General features: G+C 46.9%; 1 protein-coding gene across 8 annotated transcripts in view; it reads right to left on the bottom strand.

The window, feature by feature from the left end:
• The window catches only part of CCDC102A (coiled-coil domain containing 102A), a 119,690-nt gene that overhangs the window by 75,946 nt on the left and 21,654 nt on the right, over positions 1 to 22,090 (bottom strand). For all 8 annotated transcript variants that reach the window (XM_087877010.1, XM_034425516.3, XM_034425519.3 and 5 more), the window contains exons 2-6: positions 19,723 to 20,637; positions 11,815 to 12,041; positions 10,145 to 10,253; positions 8,396 to 8,512; positions 3,633 to 3,842 (exon numbers count right to left, since the gene is read on the bottom strand). In XM_087877010.1, the coding sequence (XP_087733136.1) occupies positions 3,633 to 3,842; positions 8,396 to 8,512; positions 10,145 to 10,253; positions 11,815 to 12,041; positions 19,723 to 20,325 (1,266 nt within the window). In that variant the 5' untranslated portion in view covers positions 20,326 to 20,637. The remainder of the gene's footprint in view (positions 1 to 3,632; positions 3,843 to 8,395; positions 8,513 to 10,144; positions 10,254 to 11,814; positions 12,042 to 19,722; positions 20,638 to 22,090) is intronic.

Below are 22,090 nucleotides of genomic sequence, written 5' to 3'. Positions count from 1 at the left end.
TGCCCATGTCCAGGTACTTATCAGGAGCTGATTTTGACTTCGATGGATTTTTCCTTTTTTAAAAACCTATATCTGCCCAATAACAAAAGTTCTTTGCTTGGATTACGGAATTATTTATAACTTGAAAGGTTTCATTATCATTATCATCACATCATCATCATCATCATCATCATCATCTTCATCATCTTGACAAAATTCCCATCAGTCAATGGCAAAAGGCATCTTTGCTGGGAACAGCTCACATCCTGCAATGAGACCTTGAATGCCATCAAACAACAACATCTGCATATCCCAGGATCTTGAGCAGGACTCGACAGATGAATAAAAATGCCAAATCCAGTCTAAACTTTTGGCTGACTGTGCAACCAACCATATACCAGGCACGTTGGGTGCAATCCCAAAACATCTGGAGCACCATTTGAACATGATCAACATTGACAAATTCACCATCCCTCAATTGCAAAAGGCAGCGTCATACCTCTTTAACAGATTAACAGAGTTGGAAGGGACTTTGTAGGTCATCTAGTCCAACCCCCAGCCAAACCAGGAGACCCTACATCTCTCTTTCTGAGAAATGACAGTCCAGTCTGATTAACAGAGTTAGAAGGGACCTTGTAGGTCATCTAGTCCAACCCCCGCCCAAGCAGGAGACCCTACACCATTTCTGACAGAGGGTAGTTCAGTCTCTTCTTGAAAGCCTCCAGTGATGAAGCTCCCACAACTTCCGAAGGCAACTTCTGTTCCATGGGTTGATTGTTCTCACTCTCAGAAAATTTCTCCTTATTTCTAGGTTGAATCTCTCCTTTTTTTAAAATTTGATTTATATGCCGCCCTTCTCCGGAGACTCAGGGCGGCTTACAGTGCGTTAAGCAATAGCCTTCATACTTTTGTATCTTTTATACAAGGTCAGTTTATTGCCCCCACAATCCGGGTTCTCAATTTACCTGCCTTAGAAAGAATGGAAGGCTGAGTCAACCTTGAGCCTGGTGAGATTCGATCTTATTTTAATTGCAGACAGCTGGTGTTAAATTACAGTGCTCTTTCTGTTGAGCTATCCAGGCTCCTTGGTCCTTCGTCAATTTCCATCCATTATTCCTTGTCTGGCTTTCAGAGGCTTTGGAAAATAGCTTGATCCCCCCCCTCCTCTCTGTGGCAGCCCCTGAGATATTGGAAGACTGCTATCATGTCTCCCCTGGTTCTTCCCTTCACTAGACTAGCCATGCTCAGTTCCTGCAACCGTTCATCCTATGTTTTAGCCTCCAGTCCCCTCATCATATATACCCTTAAACAACCACATCTGCCTATCTCAAGCCCTTGGAAAGGACTCAGTAGGTGGATACAAATGCCAAATCCACTCTAAACATCTGGCTGACTGCACTGTAATAGTACCAAACTGTGATTACTCAATAGCCTTAGGAACGTATGCAATTTATTATTTCAAGATCCAGCAGTCCTACAGAAATACGTGGGACCCAAGCAACAGGAGTTATATTAACAGCATTTAATTTAAATTATATGTCATTAGAAAGGAAATTCATGTAGCATTTTTCCCAGCCACCCACTACTGTGAGGAGGCTGCCCCCCACCCCCAATGCCAATGTACAGGTAGTCCTTGACTTACGACCAAAACTGAGCCCAAATTTTCTGTTGATAAGTGAGACGTTTGCTAAGTGAGCTTTGCCCCATTTTACGACTTTTCTTGCCACAGCTGTTAACTGAATCACGGCAGTTGTTAAGTGAGTCACATGGTTGTTAAGTGAACCTGGCTTCTCCATTGACTTTGCTGTTCAGAAGGTCGCAAAAGCGGATCACGTGACCCTGGGACACTGCAACTGTCATAAGTACATGCCAATTTCCAAGCCTCTGAATTTTGATCACGTGACCACGGGGATGTCGCAAAAGTCATACTCTTGAAAAACGGCCATCGGTCACTGTTTTCAGTGCCGTTGTAAATTTGAATGGACACTAAATGAGCTGTTATAAGCCGAGGACCAGTGGTGGGTTCCTCCTGGTTCGGCCCGGTTCGTTTGTTCAGGAGCTGGGCCCTCCTGCCCGCCCCCCCCCCCGTGTTATTCTTATCTTTTATTTGGCCCAACCCCCAATCTATTGCTGCCTCCCGAGTCCCAGCTGATCGGCTAGAAGGAAAAAAACTGTTTAAACTCTTGCCACGGGGGTTCAAAGGGCCGCCGTACAGCTGATCAGTGTTAAAAGGCAATGTGGTGGTAGACCGGTGCCTCCAAAAACAAATAAGTAGACCGGTGCCTCCAAAAACAAATAAGTAGACCAGGGCCTCCAAAAACAAATGTGTAGACCAGTGCCTCCAAAAACAAATAAGTAAACCGGGGCCTCCAAAAACAAATGGGTAGACCGGTGCCTCCAAAAACGAATGAGTAGACCGGTGCCTCCAAAAACAAATGAGTAGACCGGGGCCTCCAAAAACGAATGAGTAGACCGGTGCCTCCAAAAACGAATGAGTAGACCGGTGCCTCCAAAAACAAATGAGTAGACCGGGGCCTCCAAAAACGAATGAGTAGACTGGGGCCTCCAAAAACAAATGGATAGACCGGTGCCTCCAAAAACGAATGAGTAGACCGGGGCCTCCAAAAACAAATGGGTAGACCGGTGCCTCCAAAAACGAATGAGTAGACTGGGGCCTCCAAAAACAAATGAGTAAACCGGGGCCTCCAAAAACAAATGGATAGACCGGTGCCTCCAAAAACAAATAAGTAAACCGGGGCCTCCAAAAACAAATGGGTAGACCGGTGCCTCCAAAAACAAATGAGTAGACCGGTGCCTCCAAAAACAAATGAGTAGACCGGGGCCTCCAAAAACGAATGAGTAGACTGGGGCCTCCAAAAACAAATGGATAGACCGGTGCCTCCAAAAACGAATGAGTAGACCGGGGCCTCCAAAAACGAATGAGTAGACTGGGGCCTCCAAAAACAAATGAGTAAACCGGGGCCTCCAAAAACAAATGGATAGACCGGTGCCTCCAAAAACGAATGAGTAAACCGGGGCCTCCAAAAACAAATGGGTAGACCGGTGCCTCCAAAAACAAATGAGTAGACTGGTGCCTCCAAAAACGAATGAGTAGACCGCTGCCTCCAAAAACAAATGGGTAGACCGGTGCCTCCAAAAACGAATGAGTAAACTGGGGCCTCCAAAAACAAATGGGTAGACTGGTGCCTCCAAAAACAAATGAGTAGACTGGTGCCTCCAAAAACAAATGAGTAGACCGGTGCCTCCAAAAATGAATGAGTAGACCGGGGCCTCCAAAAACGAATGAGTAGACCGGGGCCTCCAAAAACAAATGAATAGACCGGGGCCTCCAAAAACAAATGAGTACAACCGGTACAGCTCTGCAAGCAGTTAAAAGCCTGGTAGACCAGTACCTCCGCTAAATTCTAAAGAATTGTCACATGACCATCAAACCACGCCCACAAAATAAGCCACGCCCACAGAACCAGTAGTAAAAAATTTTAGAACTCACCCCTGACGAGGACTACTTGTTCTATCCAGAATCCAAATCAGGTTCTTGGCCCAGAAGAGTTGCAAGCATCACCCCCCACCCCAAGTCATAGTTCCAGAGAAATGGGGGCTTCCTTCCCCACCAAAAAGGGAACCCAACTTACCTTATTCTTCTCAAACAGCTCCGCTTGGATGGTCTTGAAATCCGTGTCAAGGGCACAAGTGGTTTGCCTTCGTTTCCGTGCCAGGATCTCCTCCAGATCTTCAATCTGGGCCTTCAGCTTCTTATTCTCCCGTTCTAGATTCAGCTTCTCCGTTTCAAGCCGTTCTCGCTTGCCCCATTCGGCTGCGTTCTCGGCCTGGAGACGCTCCATCTTTGGCACAGGGAGAAAGAGACGGGTGTGAGCCAGGTGGGCAATTTAGCAGCAACCCCAGGTGACTGTGGGGCTCCTTGTCATACACTGGAGTACAAAGTGACCAGCTGCCGTTTGAGTGCTATGTCGAGTCTAATGAAAAGAAGGGCTGGGGGGGACGGACGGACATGATTTCAGTTTTTGAGGGGCTGCCAGAAAGAAGATGGGGGTCAAATTATTCTCCAAAGCACCAGAAGGCAGGACAAGAAACAATGGATGGAAACTAATCAAGGAGTGAAGCAACCTGGAATTAAGGAGAAACTTCCTAACAGTGAGGACAATTAGCCAGTGGAACAACTTGCCACCAGAAATCATCGGTGCTCTATCACCAGGTTTTTAAGAAGAGACTAGACAGTTACTTCTCTGATATTGTATAGGTTCTCCTGCTTCAGCAGGGGGCTGGACTAGAAGACCTCCAAGGTCTCTTCCAGCTCTATTCCATTCCATTCTATATCTTTCGGTTCTTTATTCTATTCTATTCTATTCTATTCTATTCTATTCTATTCTATTCTATTCTATTCTATTCTATTCTATTTCTATTCTATTCTATTCTGTTCTGTTCTGTTCTATTCTAGTCTATTCTATTCTATTCTAGTCTAGTCTATTCCATTCCATTCAATATCATTCTATTCTATTCTATTCTATTCTATTCTATTCTATTCTATTCTATTCTATTCCATTCCATATCTTTCTGTTCTCAATTCAATTCAATTCAATTCAATTCAATTCAATTCTATTCTATTCTATTCTATTCTATTCTATTCTATTCTATTCTATTCTACTCTACTCTACTCTACTCTACTCTACTCTACTCTACTCTACTCTACTCTACTCTACTCTACTCTACTCTACTCTACTCTACTCTACTCCACTCCACTCCACTCCACTCCACTCCATTCCATTCCATATCTTTCTGTTCTTAATTCTATTCTATTCTATTCTATTCTATTCTATTCTATTCTATTCTATTCTATTCTATTCTATTCTATTCCATTCCATTCCATGAGAGAATCAACCTGGAATTAAGGAGAAACTTCCTAACAGTGAGGACAATTAACCAGTGGAACGGAAGCTGCCTTCAGAAGTTGTGGGTGTTTTATCACTGGAGTTTTTTAAGAAGAGTGTCACTTGTGTCAAATTCTATAGGGTCTCCTGCTTGGACAGGGGGTTGGACCAGAAGACCTCCAAGCTCCCTCCCAGCTCTATTCTGATTGACTTTGAACAGCTTATTCAGGAGGAAAAGCAGATTTTCACCAGCCAACAAATACTGCGCTTAATTGGATTAAGGGCCTGAATATTGATATATAGAACGCTTATGAAGGTGGCCATGAATCCTATGGCTGCCCACAGCGGCCAGATAGATTCAACATTTGTGCTTATATTGGCCCAGTGCATTGAACTAAGATGAAGCTACGTTCTCAGCATTTGCTAAGCTCGGTTAATTTTAATTCTTTTAATTATGGCTATTTTTTTTTGTGCGAACACAACAATTTTATCCCGTACAAGGCTCACTTGTGGATGTGTTTTACAGAGGTAAGAGTAGATCAAGACCGAGAGAGGAGGGGGCAACTAACAGACTCTGGGAAGAAAGAAGAAGCAGCACTTGATTCCTTAACAAAGGTTGTCCATCTACGGCAGTGGGAGCAAACCTTTTACTCACCGAGTGCCAAACAGGTACATGCTTTGCTTATGCGCAGCTCCTCCCCCATGTGCTGCGTGCACAACCACACCATCTGCGCATGCGGGTGGCTTTCGCACGGCTCCCCCCATGCGCTACGCACACAATTGCACCATCTGAGCAATGCACATGGCTTGCGAGTGCACATGCACTAACAACACAAACATGTGCGCATGCACAGGAGAGCTCCAAAGACCAGCTGGGTTTCCGGTATTGCATGCATGCGCACTGGAGGCCCAAACACCAGCTGGGGTGTGCACGCATGCACAGCTGCAGGTGAGTTGGGCGACAGCTTGTGTGCCTGGAAAGATGGCTCTGCGTGCCACCTTGGGCATGCGTGCCATAGGTTCGCCATCATGGACCTTTTGGGCACCAGGGACCGATTTTGTGGAGAGAGGTGGGGATGTGGTTTTGTGTACCGTCTGCATCCCTCTTGTGGCCCGTCAGCGGCCTGTGTAGCTAGTAGCTGATTCCGACAGTGAGGAGGCTGGTGTGGTGCTGCGCCAGCAGCCTGTGCAGCTGGCACTCGAGTCGGACAATGAGGAGGCTGGAGAAGATGTGATGTCAGAGGCTGGGATTCAACCAGGGCCTTCAGAACCTCCAGAAGCTCCCATAAGTGAAGAGGAAGAAGAGGAGGAGCCAAAATGCAGGAGTGGCTCCTCAGGAGGAGGTCTCCTCGAGAGTAAGTCTTGGGGCTAACTGGCCACTCCCTTAGCCTATTTAAGGAGGAATGCCGACTGAAGCAATTTGCAGGGAACAACTTCGTTCAGATACCTTCGTGTCTTGTCTTGCTTATCTTATCAGCTTCCTGCAAATTGCTTCTGGACATTCTGCCAACCACAGTAAGCTTTCAATTATTATTCTTTGAATTCTTGGCGGCTGTTAATGCAGTTAATTAACAGCCATTGTTGTAAAAGACTGATTTATTTAGTAAACCAAGGTTTGAACGGACTTTGTGTGTGCTCGGTTCTTTGGGGTCCGTAGCTGGGGCAGAACAATCCCGTGGATGGAGCTTTGCTTGCTTGTGCAATCTGGTTTCTGGCATGCTGTGGATCGGTGATGTCCATGGGCTGGGGGTTGGGGACCCCTGGTCTACATGATCTGTGGGCCAATCGTCTCCACCTCTGACATTTAGGCAGCAAAATCTCTTGCTGGAATCTGGACTCAAAGACTTTGAACACGCTCCTCCTCCAAATCCCAAATCAAATCCCAAGTCAAAGGTTTAAGGTTCTAGATCAGGGGCCCCAAATATGTAGGCTGCAACCCACTACTGGGCCATAACCTAATCAGCACTGGGCCACGCGAATAGCTGGCTGTAGTGTGCATGTCCGTGCTCATGGCCCCACTCATTGTCACGGGCACTTGTGGTCCCACTCTTGTGTCACCGCAAACATCGCAGGCACTCGCACACATGTGCCTGCCCCGCCCACAAAATCATCTCCTCCCCCCCTCCCCTGCTCCAGGCCGCCAACCCAAAAAAGGTTGAGGAACTCTGTTCTAGATCAACACTTTGATCTCAGCTCCTGAGGATTCAATGGCACAAGTTCTAAAGCACCCCTGGAACTCAGCAGCTGTTAAAACTTTAATGGGACTGAAAGGACACGAATTAATCTAACCTTTCCTCTTTCCTTCTGTTAAAGAAGTTGCTTGTACTATTTTGCTATGGTTAGGAATCATTTGTTAGCAATTCATTCTGTAAGAGAATTGTATCCTTTTCGATCTGGTTTCTCGCTTCTGTCATTTGCTTCAGAGCTAGGCACTGTTGTGGTCCACCAGCAGCCTGCGGATCTGGCAGCGGAGTCGGACAGTGAGGAGGCTGGGGAGGACAATGGGCCAGTCCTGGAGGCTGGGGAAGGCCCGGACAAGGGCTCTGCGTCGGAGGCAGAGATGGGGCCAGGGCCATCTGGGAGTGATGTGCGGACTCCGGAGCCTCCAGAGTCGGACAGCAGAGAGGCAGAGGAACAGGAGGAGTTTCTAGTGCACGCATGCGAAGAGCTGCCAGAAGGCAAGAGCAGCTGAAGCAAAAAGGACAACTCAGGAGTAAGGCCAGAAGATGATTGGCCCCTCCCATAAGGCTTACAAGAGCAGCAACGAGCCGTTGGGTTCTTTGTAGAGAAGCAACGTTGATTCCAGTGCTTCTTGTCAGTGTCTCTTGAACTTTGTGGGGTTTTTGCCAAGAAAAGCCTTTGGCAGGTTGCCAAAGACATCAAAGGTTTGGTGATAAGGCCGAGGGACTGCTTATGAAGAATTTTGTTTTGGACTAAGCTGAGAATGAATTAATTCTCAGCTGTTTTAATAAAATAAGTTTGTTGAGGACTGAATTGTGTTTGGTAATCCCTACTTGGGCCTCGGTTACAACAGGCACATCCTTGGAGACAGTTCCCAGGAACATCCTGCTCCATAGATATGGGGGGGCTGCCTAGGCGCACAAACACGCAAGGACAAGGGATACTATGTAAGAAAGCAAAGCATGGACAGAGACGGGGGCCTGAACAAAGAACGCTTTAAAAATCACATTGGTGAGGAACCTTTGTCTCTGACTGGATGAACTTTATTTCTATCGGCCTAAAATGTATATCATACTCTGAGCCACTCTCGCAGAGTGTGGCTATTTCCTTACATCCATTTCGTCTGTATGTTTTGGACATAGTTTTGTCACCCAGACTTTTTACTTTGTCCAAATAAAAAGCTGATATTTTTTTGCAAACCTCGTCTCGAGTCTCACTCTCTTTGGCATCTCAGTAGCTCGGGAAACTTCTGGGACCTTATAGGACAAAAGTGCATTCAGAGAGTGCCCAGGAGCAAATAGCGAATTCACTCTTCCCTTCAGCCTCACCTCTGACCGTAACTCCACCAGTTTCTTGTCCATACTTGAGCGAGCCCCCAGTTCGTCTTCTAGGTCCTCAGAGATGCGTCCCAGCTCATCCTGGTGAATCTCCTTGAGGATGTTCAGCTAGAGAGAAAAATAAAAAAGAATTGGAAATTCCATTTGTGTAACAATCAGTCTTGGTGGATCAGATTGGGGCATTAGGAAGAGAGGACATTCAATGTTGGTGTCTGCAGCCACCATGGCCTCACTAGATTGTGCCCACTGACTTCCAAAATATTAACAGATCAAAAGAGTTGGAAGGGACCTTATAGGTCATCTAGTCCAACCCCCCACCCAAGCAGGAGACCCTACACCATTTCTGACAGAGGGCAGTCCTGTCTCTTCTTGAAAGATTCCAGTGATGAAGCTCCCACAACTTCTGAAGGCAACTTCTGTTCCATTGGTTGATTGCTCTCGCTGTCAGAAAATTTCTCCTTATTTCCAGATTGAATCTCTCCTTGTTCGGTTTCCATCCATTATTCCTTGTCTGGCCTTCGGGGGCTTCGGAAAATAGCTTGACCCCCTTCCTCCTCTCTGTGGCAGCCCCTCAAATATTGGAAGACTGCTATCGTGTCTCCCCTGGTCCTTCTCTTCACTAGACTAGCCATGCCCAGTTCCTGCAACCGTTCGTCATATGTTTTAGCCTCTAGTCCCCTCATCATCCTGGTTGCTCTTCTCTAGTAACACTAGGGAGGAGATGAAGAAGGATGGTGGAGAGGGAGGAGTGGCAGAGAAAGAGAAGGGAAAGAGAAGGAAAAGGAGAAGTGAAGAGGAGGAGAAACAATCAAGATACATTAAATGGACATGTGTATATCTTTGCCTGGTTTGAGCAAGCAGAGAAGACCAGGGGTGAAATCCAGGAGGTTCTGACAGGTGCTGGAGAATCGGTAGCGGAAATTTGGAGAACTGGCAAATACCACCTCTGGCTGGCCCCAGAGTGGGGTTGGGAATGGAGATTTTGCAGTATCCTTCCCCTGCCACGCCCACCAAGCCACACCCACAGAACCGGTAGTAAAAAAATTTGGATTTCACCACTGGAGAAGACTAATGTGCAGTTGTGTTGTGTACATGTTTCCCCAGAGAAGAGGTTTCATAGATACATTATGAGGTTGACTCTGTCCACCTGCATTGATATATCGCTCTGAACATAACCAGTTTGAAAAATGGTGATTTTGTTGTACTTCATGACAAGATTCGTGAACCTCTGTCATTTATATCCCATCTCTGCCTTGATTCGTGAAGTTTGAAGACCTCGGTAACCGTCACCGACCCATCAGCGACCAGACTGTAAGATATCTGTTGAAATTTGAATCCTAATCCCCAAACGTTTCAAAGGGAGTAATTTGGGGGTTTGGATTCAAATCAGAGAAAGCAGAATAGGGAAATGTTGAGGTGTAAAATCTTTGGAGGCACAGAAAGTGCATCATCTGTCTAACATCTCCAGACCGACATCCAGACTGGAGAAAGCTTTAGACAAGTGTTTCTCAACTGTGTCCACTCAAAGATGTGTGAATTTCAACTCCCAAAATTCCCAAGCCAGCAAGCTTACTGGGGGATTCTGGGAGTTGAAGTCCACACACTGTCAAGTGGCCAAGGTTGAGGAACACTGGGTCAGATCAAAACTGATTTGGCACCCCAACTTTGCGGCGTGGGCCAATGCAAGAACGTCTGGCTTTGCCCAATGACATTTGGTTCAAAAGACGAAGGGAAGCTCACCTGCTTTAGCACCTCCTGCTTATTCTTGTTCAGCTCCTCATACTTGATCTTCCACTGGCTCAGTTCACCTTCCAGCTTCTCAATGTTCTTGCTGAGGGACAGCTTGTCCCTGAATGAGGAAAGACAACAGCAAGGCTGACAAATTGCACTGAAGACAACAGAGCTCTCTCTGCAGAAGCTCCACATCTTTGCTCCTGTGGTGGAAGGTAGTCTGGATTCCGAGGAGGGAGGGGTTGTTTTCCAGAGGGCATAGGGAAAGGAGCTTGGAAAGTTCGTTAGGCAAGAAGAAGAGGATTAAAAGGGGTCCTCCCAAGCTATTATGAGCCACGGTGGTGCAGTGGTTAGAGTGCAGTACTGCAGGCTACTTCTGCTGACTGCCGGCTGCCAGCTACTTGGCAGTTGGAATCTCACCAGGTTCAAGGTTGACTCAGTCTTCCATCCTTCCAAGGTGGGTAAAATGAGGACCCAGATTGTTGGGGGCAATAGGCTGACTCTGTATACTGCTTAGAGAGGGCTGTAAAGCACTGTGAAGTAGTATATAAGTCTATTGCCCATCCATCCACCCACCCACCCACCCACCCATCCACCCACCAATCCATCTATCCATCCACTCACCCACCCACCCACCCACCCACCCACCCACCCATCCATCCATCCATCCATCCATCCATCCATCCATCCATCCATCCATGATGCACAGTGATTAGAATGCAGTATTGCTGGCAAACTCTGCCCCCAACCTAGAGTTCAATCCTGACCAGCTCAAGGTTGACTCAGCCTTCCATCCTTCCAAGGTGGGTAAACTGAGGACCCAGATTGTTAGGGGCAAGAGGCTGACTCTCTAAACGGCTTAGAGAGGGCTGTAAAGCACCATGAAGTGGTATGTTAAGTCTAAGTGCTATTGCTATTCTCAGAGTATATTTGTAGTTGTTCAAATACAAGTAGTCTTCGGCTTACAACCACAATTGAGCCCAACATTTCTGTTGCTAAGGGAGACAGTTGTTAAGTAGGTTTTGTCCCATTTTACGTCCTTTCCTGCCACGATTCTTAATTGCGTCACTGCAGTTGTTAACTTAGTAACACAGTTCTTTAGTGACTCTGGCTTCCCCACTGACTTTGCTTGTCAGGTCACAAAAAGGGATCACGTGACTCCAGGACTTTGCAATTGTCATAAATATGAACCAGTTGCCAAGCATCCAAATTTTGATTACGTGAACACGGGGATGCTACAATGGTCATAAGTGTGAAAACCGGTGAAACGTTACTTTTTTCAGTGCTGTTGTATCTTTGAACAATCACTAAATGAATGGACTATGTATATTTAAAGTTATTCAAATAGCTGTTTTAGTCTGGCAAGATTCTGTCTGTAAGTAAACAATAATAAAGGAAACTACTCAGAAGTAACTCCAGGTGTCATTCTTGGTTCTTCGGCCTGACATCAATCATGCCAGACAAGCAACTATCTGCATAACTCTTACATATACTCTGTGAACTATTAAGAAGGGGGCCTCCTTTTTCGTCTTCCCGCCTGCCAGATATTTCAGGTTCTGCAAGCCCTTTGCCCTCTGGGAAAGAGCCCCTCCCTCCTGGGAATCCAGACTACATTCCACCACAACTCCCGAAGGAACCCTCTGGTGGAGGAAGAGGAGCTGTCAAAAAGTGGCACTCACTCCCTTTCTTTGAGGAGCACTTTCTGAGACTCGTCCAGCCGTAGCTTCAGGGCGGTGATCTTGGTGGCATCCTCCTCAATGACCGAAACGTCTTCCCAAAGCAGACGATTCCTCTCGTGACGAGTGAAAGATGAACGGATGCTAACTGAGCTCCGTTGGTCCCAGCATTCACCTTCTTCCTGCTTGTTCTTCAGGAAGTTCTCCATCAGCTCAAATTCCTGCAAGGACTGAGAATCACAAATGGCCAAAGTCAGGGAAGAAATAAAGGCCCTCAAGGCATAAGAGCCGTGGTGGCGCAGTGGTTAGAATGCAGTACTGCAGGCTATTTCTGCTGACTGCCAGCTGCCTGCAATTTGGCAGTTCGAATCTCACCAGACTCCAGGTTGGCTCAGTTTTCTATCCTTCCGATGTGGGTAAAACGAGGATCTAGATTGTTTGGAAGCAATATGCTGACTCTGTAAACCGCTTAGAGAGGGCTGGAAAGCACTGTGAAGCGGTATACAAGTCTAAGTGCTATTGCTATTGCTATTTGGCACCGGACAAAGGGAATGAACCCTACATTAATTCAACTAAATAGGAATGTTCTACAAGCCAACATCCTTTGGATGCATTAAGGTAGAACTGGGAAATTGAACCTGCCATTTATACTAAGAGCGCTACAAGATCATGCTAAAAACAATTTTTGCGGCAAAATAGTAAATTTTAGAGGGGTTGTTTTAAAACTTGTTTTTAAACATTTAAGCATCGAGCTTAAGCATCACACACTAAGCCTCTTTCATGTTCAGAAGACCCTAACCCAGTGTTTCTCAACCTGGGCAACTTTAAGATGTGTGAACTTCAACTCCCACAATTCCCCAGCCAGCAAGACTTGTGGACTGCAACTCCCAGAATTCCTCATTTGACTGGGAAATTCTGGGAGTTGAAGTCCACAAGTCTTAGTTGCTCAGTTTGGAGATTCACAGCTATATTTTATTCTTACATACTCAGAACTGTTGCCGTTCTGCCGAATTTTACTGATGTTTAACAGATTAACAAAGTTGGAAGGGTTTTTGTAGCTCATCTAGTCCAAACTCCACCCCCCAAGCAGGAGACCCTACACCCGTGATGGCGAACCTATGGTACGCGTGCCACAGGTGGCATGCGTAGCTATATCAGTGGGCATGCTAGCTCAGCTCTGGTGCGCATGCTTGCGCTGGCCAGCTGATTTTCGGGCCTTCTGGGCCCACCAAAAGTAGGGAAACAGGCTGTTTCCTACCTCCGGAGGGCCTGGGGGGCGGGGAAGGCCCGTTTTTCTTTCTCACCTGGCTCCAGATCCTCTCTATGCATCTGGGGAGGGCGAAAACAGTCTTCCCCACCCCCTCAGAGCCCTCCGGAGACCTGAAATGGCCCATTTCCCAATTCCCAGTTGGACAGGAAGTGACTTTTTTGCTGTCCCCAGCCTCCAGAGACTCCTAGAGAAGTCTTTCTTTCTTTCTGAAAGAAGTCTTTCTTTCTGGAGAAAGAAAAATGGGCCTACCGGGCCATCGCGTGCCAGGAGTGGGGGGTTGCGCGCGCATGCGCAGAGCGCAGAGAATTATGGGTGTGGGCATGTGCACATGTGAACCTCCCCCACCCCTCCTCCTGGCACGCGATGGCAAAAAGGTTAGCCATCACTGCCCTACACCATTTCTGACAGATGGCAGTCGAGGCTCTTCTTGAAAGCTTCCAGTGATGGAGCTCCAACTATCTCCAAGGCAACTTCTGTTCCATTGGTTGATTTTTTTAAATTTTTTTTTAAATTTGATTTATATGCTGCCCTTCTCCGGAGACTCAGGGCGGCTTACAGTGCGTTAAACAATAGCCTTCATTCTTTTGTATATTTTATACAAAGTCAGCTTATTGCCCCCACAAACTGGGTCCTCAATTTACCTACCTTAGAAAGGATGGAAGGCTGAGTCAACCTTGAGCCTGGTGAGATTCGAACTTACAGTAATTGCAGACAGCTGGTGTTAATCACAATGCTATTAGTCTGCTGAGCCACCAGGCCAGGTTGATTGCTCTCACTGTCAGAAAATTCCTCCTTATTTCCAGGTTGAATCTTTCCTTGATCAGTTTCCATCCATTGTTCCTTGTCTGACCTTCGGGTGCTTTGGAGAATAGCTTGACCCCCTTCCTCTCTGTGGCAGCCCCTCAAATATTGGAAGATGCTATCCTGTCTCCCCTGGTCCTTCTCTTCACTAGACTAGCCAGGCCCAGTTCCTGCAACCGTTCATCGTATGTTTTAGCCTCCAGTCCCCTAATCATCTTGGTTGCTCTTCTCTGCACTCTTTCTAGAGTCTCCGCATCTTTTTTATAGTGTGGAGACCAAAACTGGATGCAGTACTGTAGGTGTGGTCTTACTAAGGCTTTATAGAGTGGTATTAGTACCTCCCTTGATCTTGATTGTATCCCTCTGTTAATGCAATTTAGGATTGCGTTGGCTTTTTTGGCTGCCGCTGCACACTGCTGGCCCATATTTAATTGACTCAGACTCCTGCTGTAAGAGCTTTAAAGGTGATGAGCAACATTTTGAATTGGACCTGGAAGCAAAGGGGCAGCCAGCGCAGCTCGCTTAACAACCTGAAATGCCAGCTCAGCCTGGATTAAATCTCAAAACTTCCATCTTTGGGTTGATAGAGCAGATGGAGGCCAGGATTGTCATCCACATATCATGGCAGATGATGATATTTGTAGAAGAGAAAACTAGAGGGATACCCACACGAGAGATGCGGGCAGGAGTGCTCAGGAGATGCCAAGTTCATTGCCAATGTTCCATCTTATTGTATGGAGGATCAACAGGATCAGGTCAGTGATCCAGAATAATCTTCCAGATTGCCATGGCATCTCTCTGCCCATTTAACTTGAACCCAGTGAGTCAAATCCCTGCAAAACCATTGCATCATTCCTTAAGCATGGGAACCGGGAGGAATTTTTCAAACTGTAACTACTTCGAGGACAATGAATTCTTCATTATCTATATTCTGTAAATGCAAACGCGCTCCTCTTAGCAATCCGTTCACATCAGCCTCTGCCTTTGGGCAATTTTCTTTTGATATTCACCAGCTGCCAACAATTCTGTTTCACCCAGAAAAAAATGTTTCATAGCTGGCACGTTGCCCATCCCAGAGACAATCTCAGCCGAATGGGTCTGCTGCATTGTAATAAACCTTGTTGTTCTTTCAGGTATTTTCTTTTTAGGGAATGGAAAAAAAAACCCAGCACCAAGAAGATCCAGAAGCAGGACAAAAGACTTGGCTGGATTCTGAGGGTCACAGAAATGTAACATCTCAGATGAGAGAGAGAGAGAGAGAGGAAGAGAAGGAGAAAGGGAGAGAGAAAGAGAGAAAGAGAGAGGAGAGTGTGTAAAACCATTTCAATTTTGTGAAAATGCAAAGTTTTCAGAACTCCCTAAGACGTTTTGCACAATCAAAAAGAACCTTCACTTTGGCTGCTTTTATCCCAGGAAATCAAATCAAACAGGAATAGTAGCTGAACTATTAAAGAAAGAAAGAAAACATTAGAATGTGCCGAATTGGACAGGTTAATGATGCAACTTAAAGATAAAGAGGAATCTGAGTATTACTGAGCTTGGTGTTAAGGGGACCAACTGAGAGTTGAAGTCCACAAGTCTTAAAGTTGCCAGGGTTGGACACCGGCCTGTTCTACATTTAAAAAAAAGGGGGGGATTGTTTTTCTGGGGTTGCTCCAGAAGTGGATTCCAGCAGGTTCTGACCAGTTCTGGCGAACCGGTAGCAGAAATTCTGAGTAGTTCAGAGAACCGGTAGTAAAAATTCTGACTGGCCCCGCCCCCATCTATTCTTTGCCTCCCAGGTCCCAGCTGATCGGGAGGAAATGGGGATTTTGCAGTATCCTTCCCCTGTCACGCCCACCAAGCCAAGCCACGCCCACCAAACCATGCCATGCCGTGCCACGCCCACCAAACCACACCAGCAGAATCGGTAGTAAAATTTCCTACAGAAATAATGGCTTGATTCATATCCTGCACTGCAGTACTATAAACCGTTGCATTTTGGTCATGTTCTGCTGAATAAGCCAATGCTTGGCTGGATTTGAGTAATAACATCGCATGATAATCCATGCAAACCATCATTCCAAATTGAGGCATGGCACCCAGCCAAAACCAAACCAGCCACATTCTGGCAAGACATCATAGGTGAACAGTGATGACAATGGTTTGGGATGAAAGGGCGCTCAGAATCACCGGAGGGCAAGCATAAATTCTGACATATGCACCAGCCATGCACTGCATCTGTCATTTCTCTATCTCAGTTTAGAACGAACCCTGTCAGATTCACATGTTGGATTCTCAGCCCTGGGAGAACCATGAGTTGGCCTTGCTCAGGGACTGCGGCTATCAGCATGTTTTAGCTGCTTCCTAGCTATAGGCAGTCCTCGACTTATGACCACAATTGAGTCCAAATTTTCTGCTGCTAAGTGAGACAGTTGTTAAATGAGTCTTGCTCCACTTTTGACTCAGCCTTCCAGTCTAAGTGCTACTGCTATTTTCCTTCCTTCCTTCCTTCCTTCCTTCCTTCCTTCCTTCCTTCCCTTTCTTTCCTTCCTTCCCTCCCTCCCTCCCTCCCTCCCTCCCTCCTTCCTTCCTTCCCTCCCTCCCTCCCTCCCTCCCTTCCTTCCTTCCCTTTCCTTCCTTCCCTCCCTCCCTCCCTCCCTCCCTCCCTTCCTTGTTGTTAGAGTGCAGTATTGCAGGCTAACTCTGCCCACAGCCAGGAGTTCAAATCCCACCAGGCTCAAGGTTGACTCAGCCTTCCATCCTTCTTCTTCCGAGGTCAGTAAAATGAGGACCCAGATTGTTGGGGGCGATAGGCTGACTCTGTAAACTGCTTAGAGAGGACCATAAGGCACTGTGAAGCAATATTGCTATTGCTATTCTCAGAGTATATTTGTAGTTGTTCAAATACGGGTAGTCCTCAACTTACAACCACAATTGAGCCCAAATTTTCTGCTGCTAAGCGAGACAGTTGTTAAATGAGTCTTACTCCACTTTTACGACCTTTCTTGCAGCAGGTGTTAACTTGGTCACACGGTTGTTAAATGAATCTGGCCTCCCCCCTTGAAATGGCTTGTCAGAAAGTCGCAAAAAAGGTTGATATGTCTCTGGGACACTGCGACCGTCATAAATATAATCCAATTGGCAAAGTCTCCCTGCCAAGATGATAAAAAAAAAAAAATGTTGCCTTGAAAAGTGATCAGAATAGAATAACAGAGTTGGAAGGGAACTTGGAGGTCTTCTAGTCCAACCAAGAAGGAGGCCCTATAGCACTCTGGACAAATGGCTGTCCAGTCTCTTCTTTAAAAAAAAACCTCCAATGTTGTTGAGCCCACAATTTATGCTTTGCAAAAGGCGAGCGGTATATGCAGGGGTGAAATGCTAACGGTTCCTCCGAACTGGTATTTCTGACGATCAGCTGTGCAGGAAAGCAGGAAATCCTGCTTTCTAGCGAAGCTAAATCGCGCGGCACAGATGATCCCCCCCCCCCCGCTGTTCTACTTACCTTCCCAAGCCTCCTTTTGGCGTGCACTGCACATGCCCGGCCAGTGAACTGGTAGCAAACCGGTTCAGATTTCACCACTGGGTATATGCCAGTAAATTTGTTAAATAAATAATTACCGTATTTTTCGGAGTATAAGACGCACCTACCTTTTTTGGTGAGGAAAAGAAGAAAAAGAAATCTCCCTCTGCCTCTGAGCAATTCTGCCTCCTTGCAGCAAACAGCCTGCTTTACTTTCATTTTCCTTTTCAGCATAGCTTGATTAGCACAAGGGGGAAAAAAAAATCTGCTCCCAGCAATTTACCTCTTTGCAGCAAGCAGCAGAGGCCCTGGCAAAACAGCTGAGAGCAAAACAGCTGAGAGTCGGGAGGCCGATCCAATCAACTTGTGCTAATTAGGCTGTGCTGAAGCTGAAAGGAGCTGTTTTTTTCTTGCTGTTTGCTTGCAAGGAGGTAACTGCTGTGAGGCAGAGGCCAAAGAGTGGGGGCCAGTGGGTGGGCGGGGCTACATTCGGTGTATAAGACGCACCTAAATTTTCACCCCCTTTTAGGGGGGAAAAAGGTGCGTCTTATACTCCGAAAAATACGGTAGTTGAGCTATGAAAAATTTGACCCCCCGTTTATTGTGATAAACCAATGAAATGATTTTTTGGGGGTGGGTGGGTGAAGGGAAGGCAGCCTACAGCCCAGGGCTTCCCCTCCCTCTTACGGCTCAGCCAAAGCAAACCAAAATGATATCAATGAAGCCAAGAGAGTCACTGATCACATATGGGAGAGCCACCCCCACCCCCTTCCAATTGGGAGGAGGGCCCAAGCAAGGAATCAGCCCTGATTGGCTACCTAAACACACGAGGGCAAGGTCTGAACTCACCTGAATGCTTCAGAGCCTTACATGGTTATTTCCAGGTGAAAGCTGACAGTCTGGGGAGATTCCCATAAAGGCAGTCCTCCACTTACGAAAGTTCGTTTAGTGACCGTTTGAAATTACAACGGCACTGAAAAAAGCGAATTATGACCGTTTTTCACACTTATGACCACTGCAGCAGCATCCCCACGGTCACGTGATTTATATTCGGACGCTTGACAAGCGACTCACATTTATGACGGTTGCAGTGTCGCGGTGTGATTTGATCATCTCTTCTGCGACCTTCTGACAAGCAAAGTCAATGGGGAAGCCAGATTCACTTAACAACCGTGTTGCTAATTTAACAACTACAGTGATTCGCTTAACGAATGTGACAAGAAAAGTCGTAAAACGGGGCAAAACTCACTTAACAAATTTCTCACTTAGCAACCTAAATTTTGGGCTGGATTGTAGTCGTAAGTCGAGGACTACCAGGCAGAGAACCATGGAGCAGCTAGTTCGAACTCCACCCATGTGGGGTCTGGTTGTTCATGGCTGATATCAGATGAGGTCAGTCGGTAGAGATTCTCAGCCATCCAAGTCATGGTTGTCCCAAAGGTGCTTTTTCAGGAGGCAACTGGACTTTCTTGTTTTTTCTTTTGAAGACGTTTTGCTTCTCATCCAAGAAGCTTCCTCAGCTCTGACAGGATAATGGGGAATGGAAGGATTTATAGTCCTTGCAGACAGCTGGTCCTTTGCATCCTTTCAGAGGGTCGTTGAGGCCACTTGGAGGTTTTTTCTGTGTCCTCAGGGTCACCCGAGTAGTGCAAATGGTTCCTGTAGTCTGCAATTTTTTTCTTTGGAAATCCATTCCTACTCCCACACCATTCCAAGGGTCTTCATCCCAAATTGTATAGCTAAAAGTCTGTAGAGATTCTCATGGGACAACCGTGACCTGCATGACTGAGAATCTCCACAGTCTTTTAGCTATACAATTTGGGATGGACGCCCTTGGAATGGGGTGGGAGTAGGAACGGATTTCCAGAAGAAAACCTGCAGACTACAGGAACCAGAAGCACCACTCAGGTGACCCCGAGGACACAGATAAACCTCCAAGTCCTTCAATGACCCTCTAAAACAGTGTTTCTCAACCTTGGTAGCTTGAAGATGGGTGGACTTCAACTCCCAGAATCCCCCAGCCAGCAGCGCTGGCTGGGGAATTCTGGGAGTTGAAGTCCACCCATCTTCAAGCTACCAAGGTTGAGAAACACTGCTCTAAAAGGATGCAAACGACCAGCTGTCTGCAAGGAGTATAAATCCTTCCATTCCCCACCATTTGGTCAGAGATGAAGAAACTTCTTGGATGAGAAGCGAGATGAAAAAAACAAGAAAATCCAGTTGCCTCCTGAAAAAAACGGACTTTTAGGTGGTGAGGTCAGTGTTGCAGAACCCATGCCTTAACAGAGCCCATGTTGCAGAAAAAAAAAGATTGTGGCTTCGCTTTTCCTTCCCTCACCTTATTTTTCACCTCCTTCTCAGAGCCCACGTCTCGCACCGGCTCCTGTTCCGGGGAGGCCTCGCTCTCCTTCTCGGAGACAATGCGGTTGTCCATCTCTTTCTCCTTCTCTTCTTCCTTCTCTTCTCCTTTCAGGCGGGCGACTTCCTTGCCCAGCTGCTGGTTCTCATTGAGGGCCTCCTGCTTCTCCCGCTTCAAACCGGTCAGTTCCTTGCTCAAGGTCTCCAGCTTCTGGCGCAGCTGGCGCACCTCCTCCCGGGCCTTGTTACGCTCCGCACGGACCTTGCTCCACTTCTCCCGCCAGTTGGCGGTGCAGTCGGACCACCAACGCATGGTCTTCTCCATCTGGGCGGCTCGGGCCCGGGCTTCTTCAAGTTCTCGCAAGCGCAACTCTTCCCGGCTCTCCCAGTCGCTGTCGTGGCAGGTGGAATTCAACAGGGGGAGCTGCGGAGGGCCAGGGGAAGGAGTGCCACTCTTCGGGGTAGGAGACATGGAGTCCGACAAGCTCATTCTTTCAGGCTGCGGGCTCCCAAGGATGCTGAGTAGGCTCCTCTTGGAGAGCCGAGGAGAATCAGCCAGGTGAGAATTGGCGCCGTGGCTCATTTTGCTACAGGTGGTGGAAACATCTCCTGTCAACAGGCGGGTGATGAAGGTGTCCACACTGCCATGAGGTCCTCAGTGGTTTGCTCCAAGGAATCCCTCAGGGAACTCCTCACATGTCAGAGGCCTCGTCGCCTTCTTTCCAGAATTCCCCTGGATGGGAAAGCAGAAGTTAGAAGACAGGAGATGTTGCAACTTCAAGGAAGGAGACACTTTCTGGATGTCTCAGGATGGCCTGGTGCTCCAGGCTTCCTTCCAGCGGTCTGCCTTAACAGGTCACAGTCATCATGGCAACGGGAGAATGCAGAAGCCTACCTGAAAATAAGAGAGGAAGAAAACGTGAATGATCCCGCAAGCCACAACATTGGGAGTTTTCATTTGGACTTTCCTGGATGGGAAAGTTTTGGAGACTTTTAGAGCAGAGATCTCCAAACTTGGTCACTTTTAAGACCTGTGCTGAGCAAAGCTGGCTGAGGAATTCTGGGAGTTAATAATAATAACTTTATTGTCATTGTACGTATATACACAGTATACCCATACAACGAAATTCACTCAACACCCAAAGACCAGGTCCAACACACATAACAATCTCCAAACACATTCCCACCCACCACAAATTCCCCACCCCTAAACCACCCAAACATCCACACAACAGACCAAGTAATGCTGTCCAACAGCTCACTGATGGTGGCCCTTCAGTTCATTGTTGAGTGCAATTATAGCTCTGGGATAAAAACGTGTGGTCTGAGTTTTAATTGTTCTGTATCTTCTGCCAGAAGGCAACAGTCCGAAAAGATTGTAAGCAGGATGGGGAGAGTCTCTGAGAGTTGAAGTCCACAAGTCTTAAAGTGGCCAAGGCTGGAGACCCCTGTTTTAGAGAATATCATTTTGAGAATTGCATTGTGCATCCAACATCTGGCAGTCAATGGAAACTGGGGATAAGGAATGTGAGGGCCCACAGATGTTGTTAAACCTCAACTCTCAGCATCTCTCCTCGCGGCCCAGGCAGCTGAGCCTGGCTGGGACTTGTGGTCCAGGAATGCCAAGATGGCTACCAGTTCCTCAACCCTGATTAACACACGCTATCTAATGGTCTGTTTTGCATTCACTCAGCTTCCCAAAACTCCTGAGGGACCAGAGAAAGATTCCCCCAAAATTGAAAGCTGATCAATTAAATGAATGCAAGCAGCATTCTGTCTGTTTTGGCAACACACCCTGGCAAATGAGATGGTAGCGGCGGCGGCAACAGCGGCCGCCGAATATGCAGTGACCTCATGCCATTTTTCCACTCGACTTGGACCTACGCCCAGAAACTGTAGGAAGAAGATTCTCAGAAGTGGAGGGTTTAAAAAGAAAATCTAAGAACAGAACAGAACAAGCGAGACAATAATTGCATCCAGCTTCATATAAACAGAGAAAAATGCAGGGGGAAAAGGGGATTGCAAGCCATAGAGCAGAGCCGAGAGTCCACCCAAAAAGTTAACGTTTGGGTGTATGTGTGTCACAATTTTGTACACCTGTCCATATCTGCAGAAGGCAGACATCCCCCACTCCTGGTACATGCCCCCCAAATAGATGTTTTTCAATTGGTTGGAAGCAGGGGTGAAATCCATCAACCTCTGGCTGGCCCCAGAGTGGGGAGGGAATGGGGATTTTGCAGTATCCTTCCCCTGCCATGCCCACCAAGCCACGCCCACCAATAGCAGAACGGGTATGCATATGTGGAAAGGGAGAAGTCGAAGATATCTCACATGTTTTATTGTACTGT

This window comes from Pantherophis guttatus, chromosome 11, assembly GCF_059756535.1.
Source record: "Pantherophis guttatus breed Tessera chromosome 11, ASM5975653v1, whole genome shotgun sequence".
In the NCBI taxonomy this organism is placed as follows: Eukaryota; Metazoa; Chordata; class Lepidosauria; order Squamata; family Colubridae; genus Pantherophis; species Pantherophis guttatus.
The sequence above is the reverse complement of the archived record's forward strand: the minus strand, read 5'-3'. Positions and strand labels throughout refer to the sequence as shown.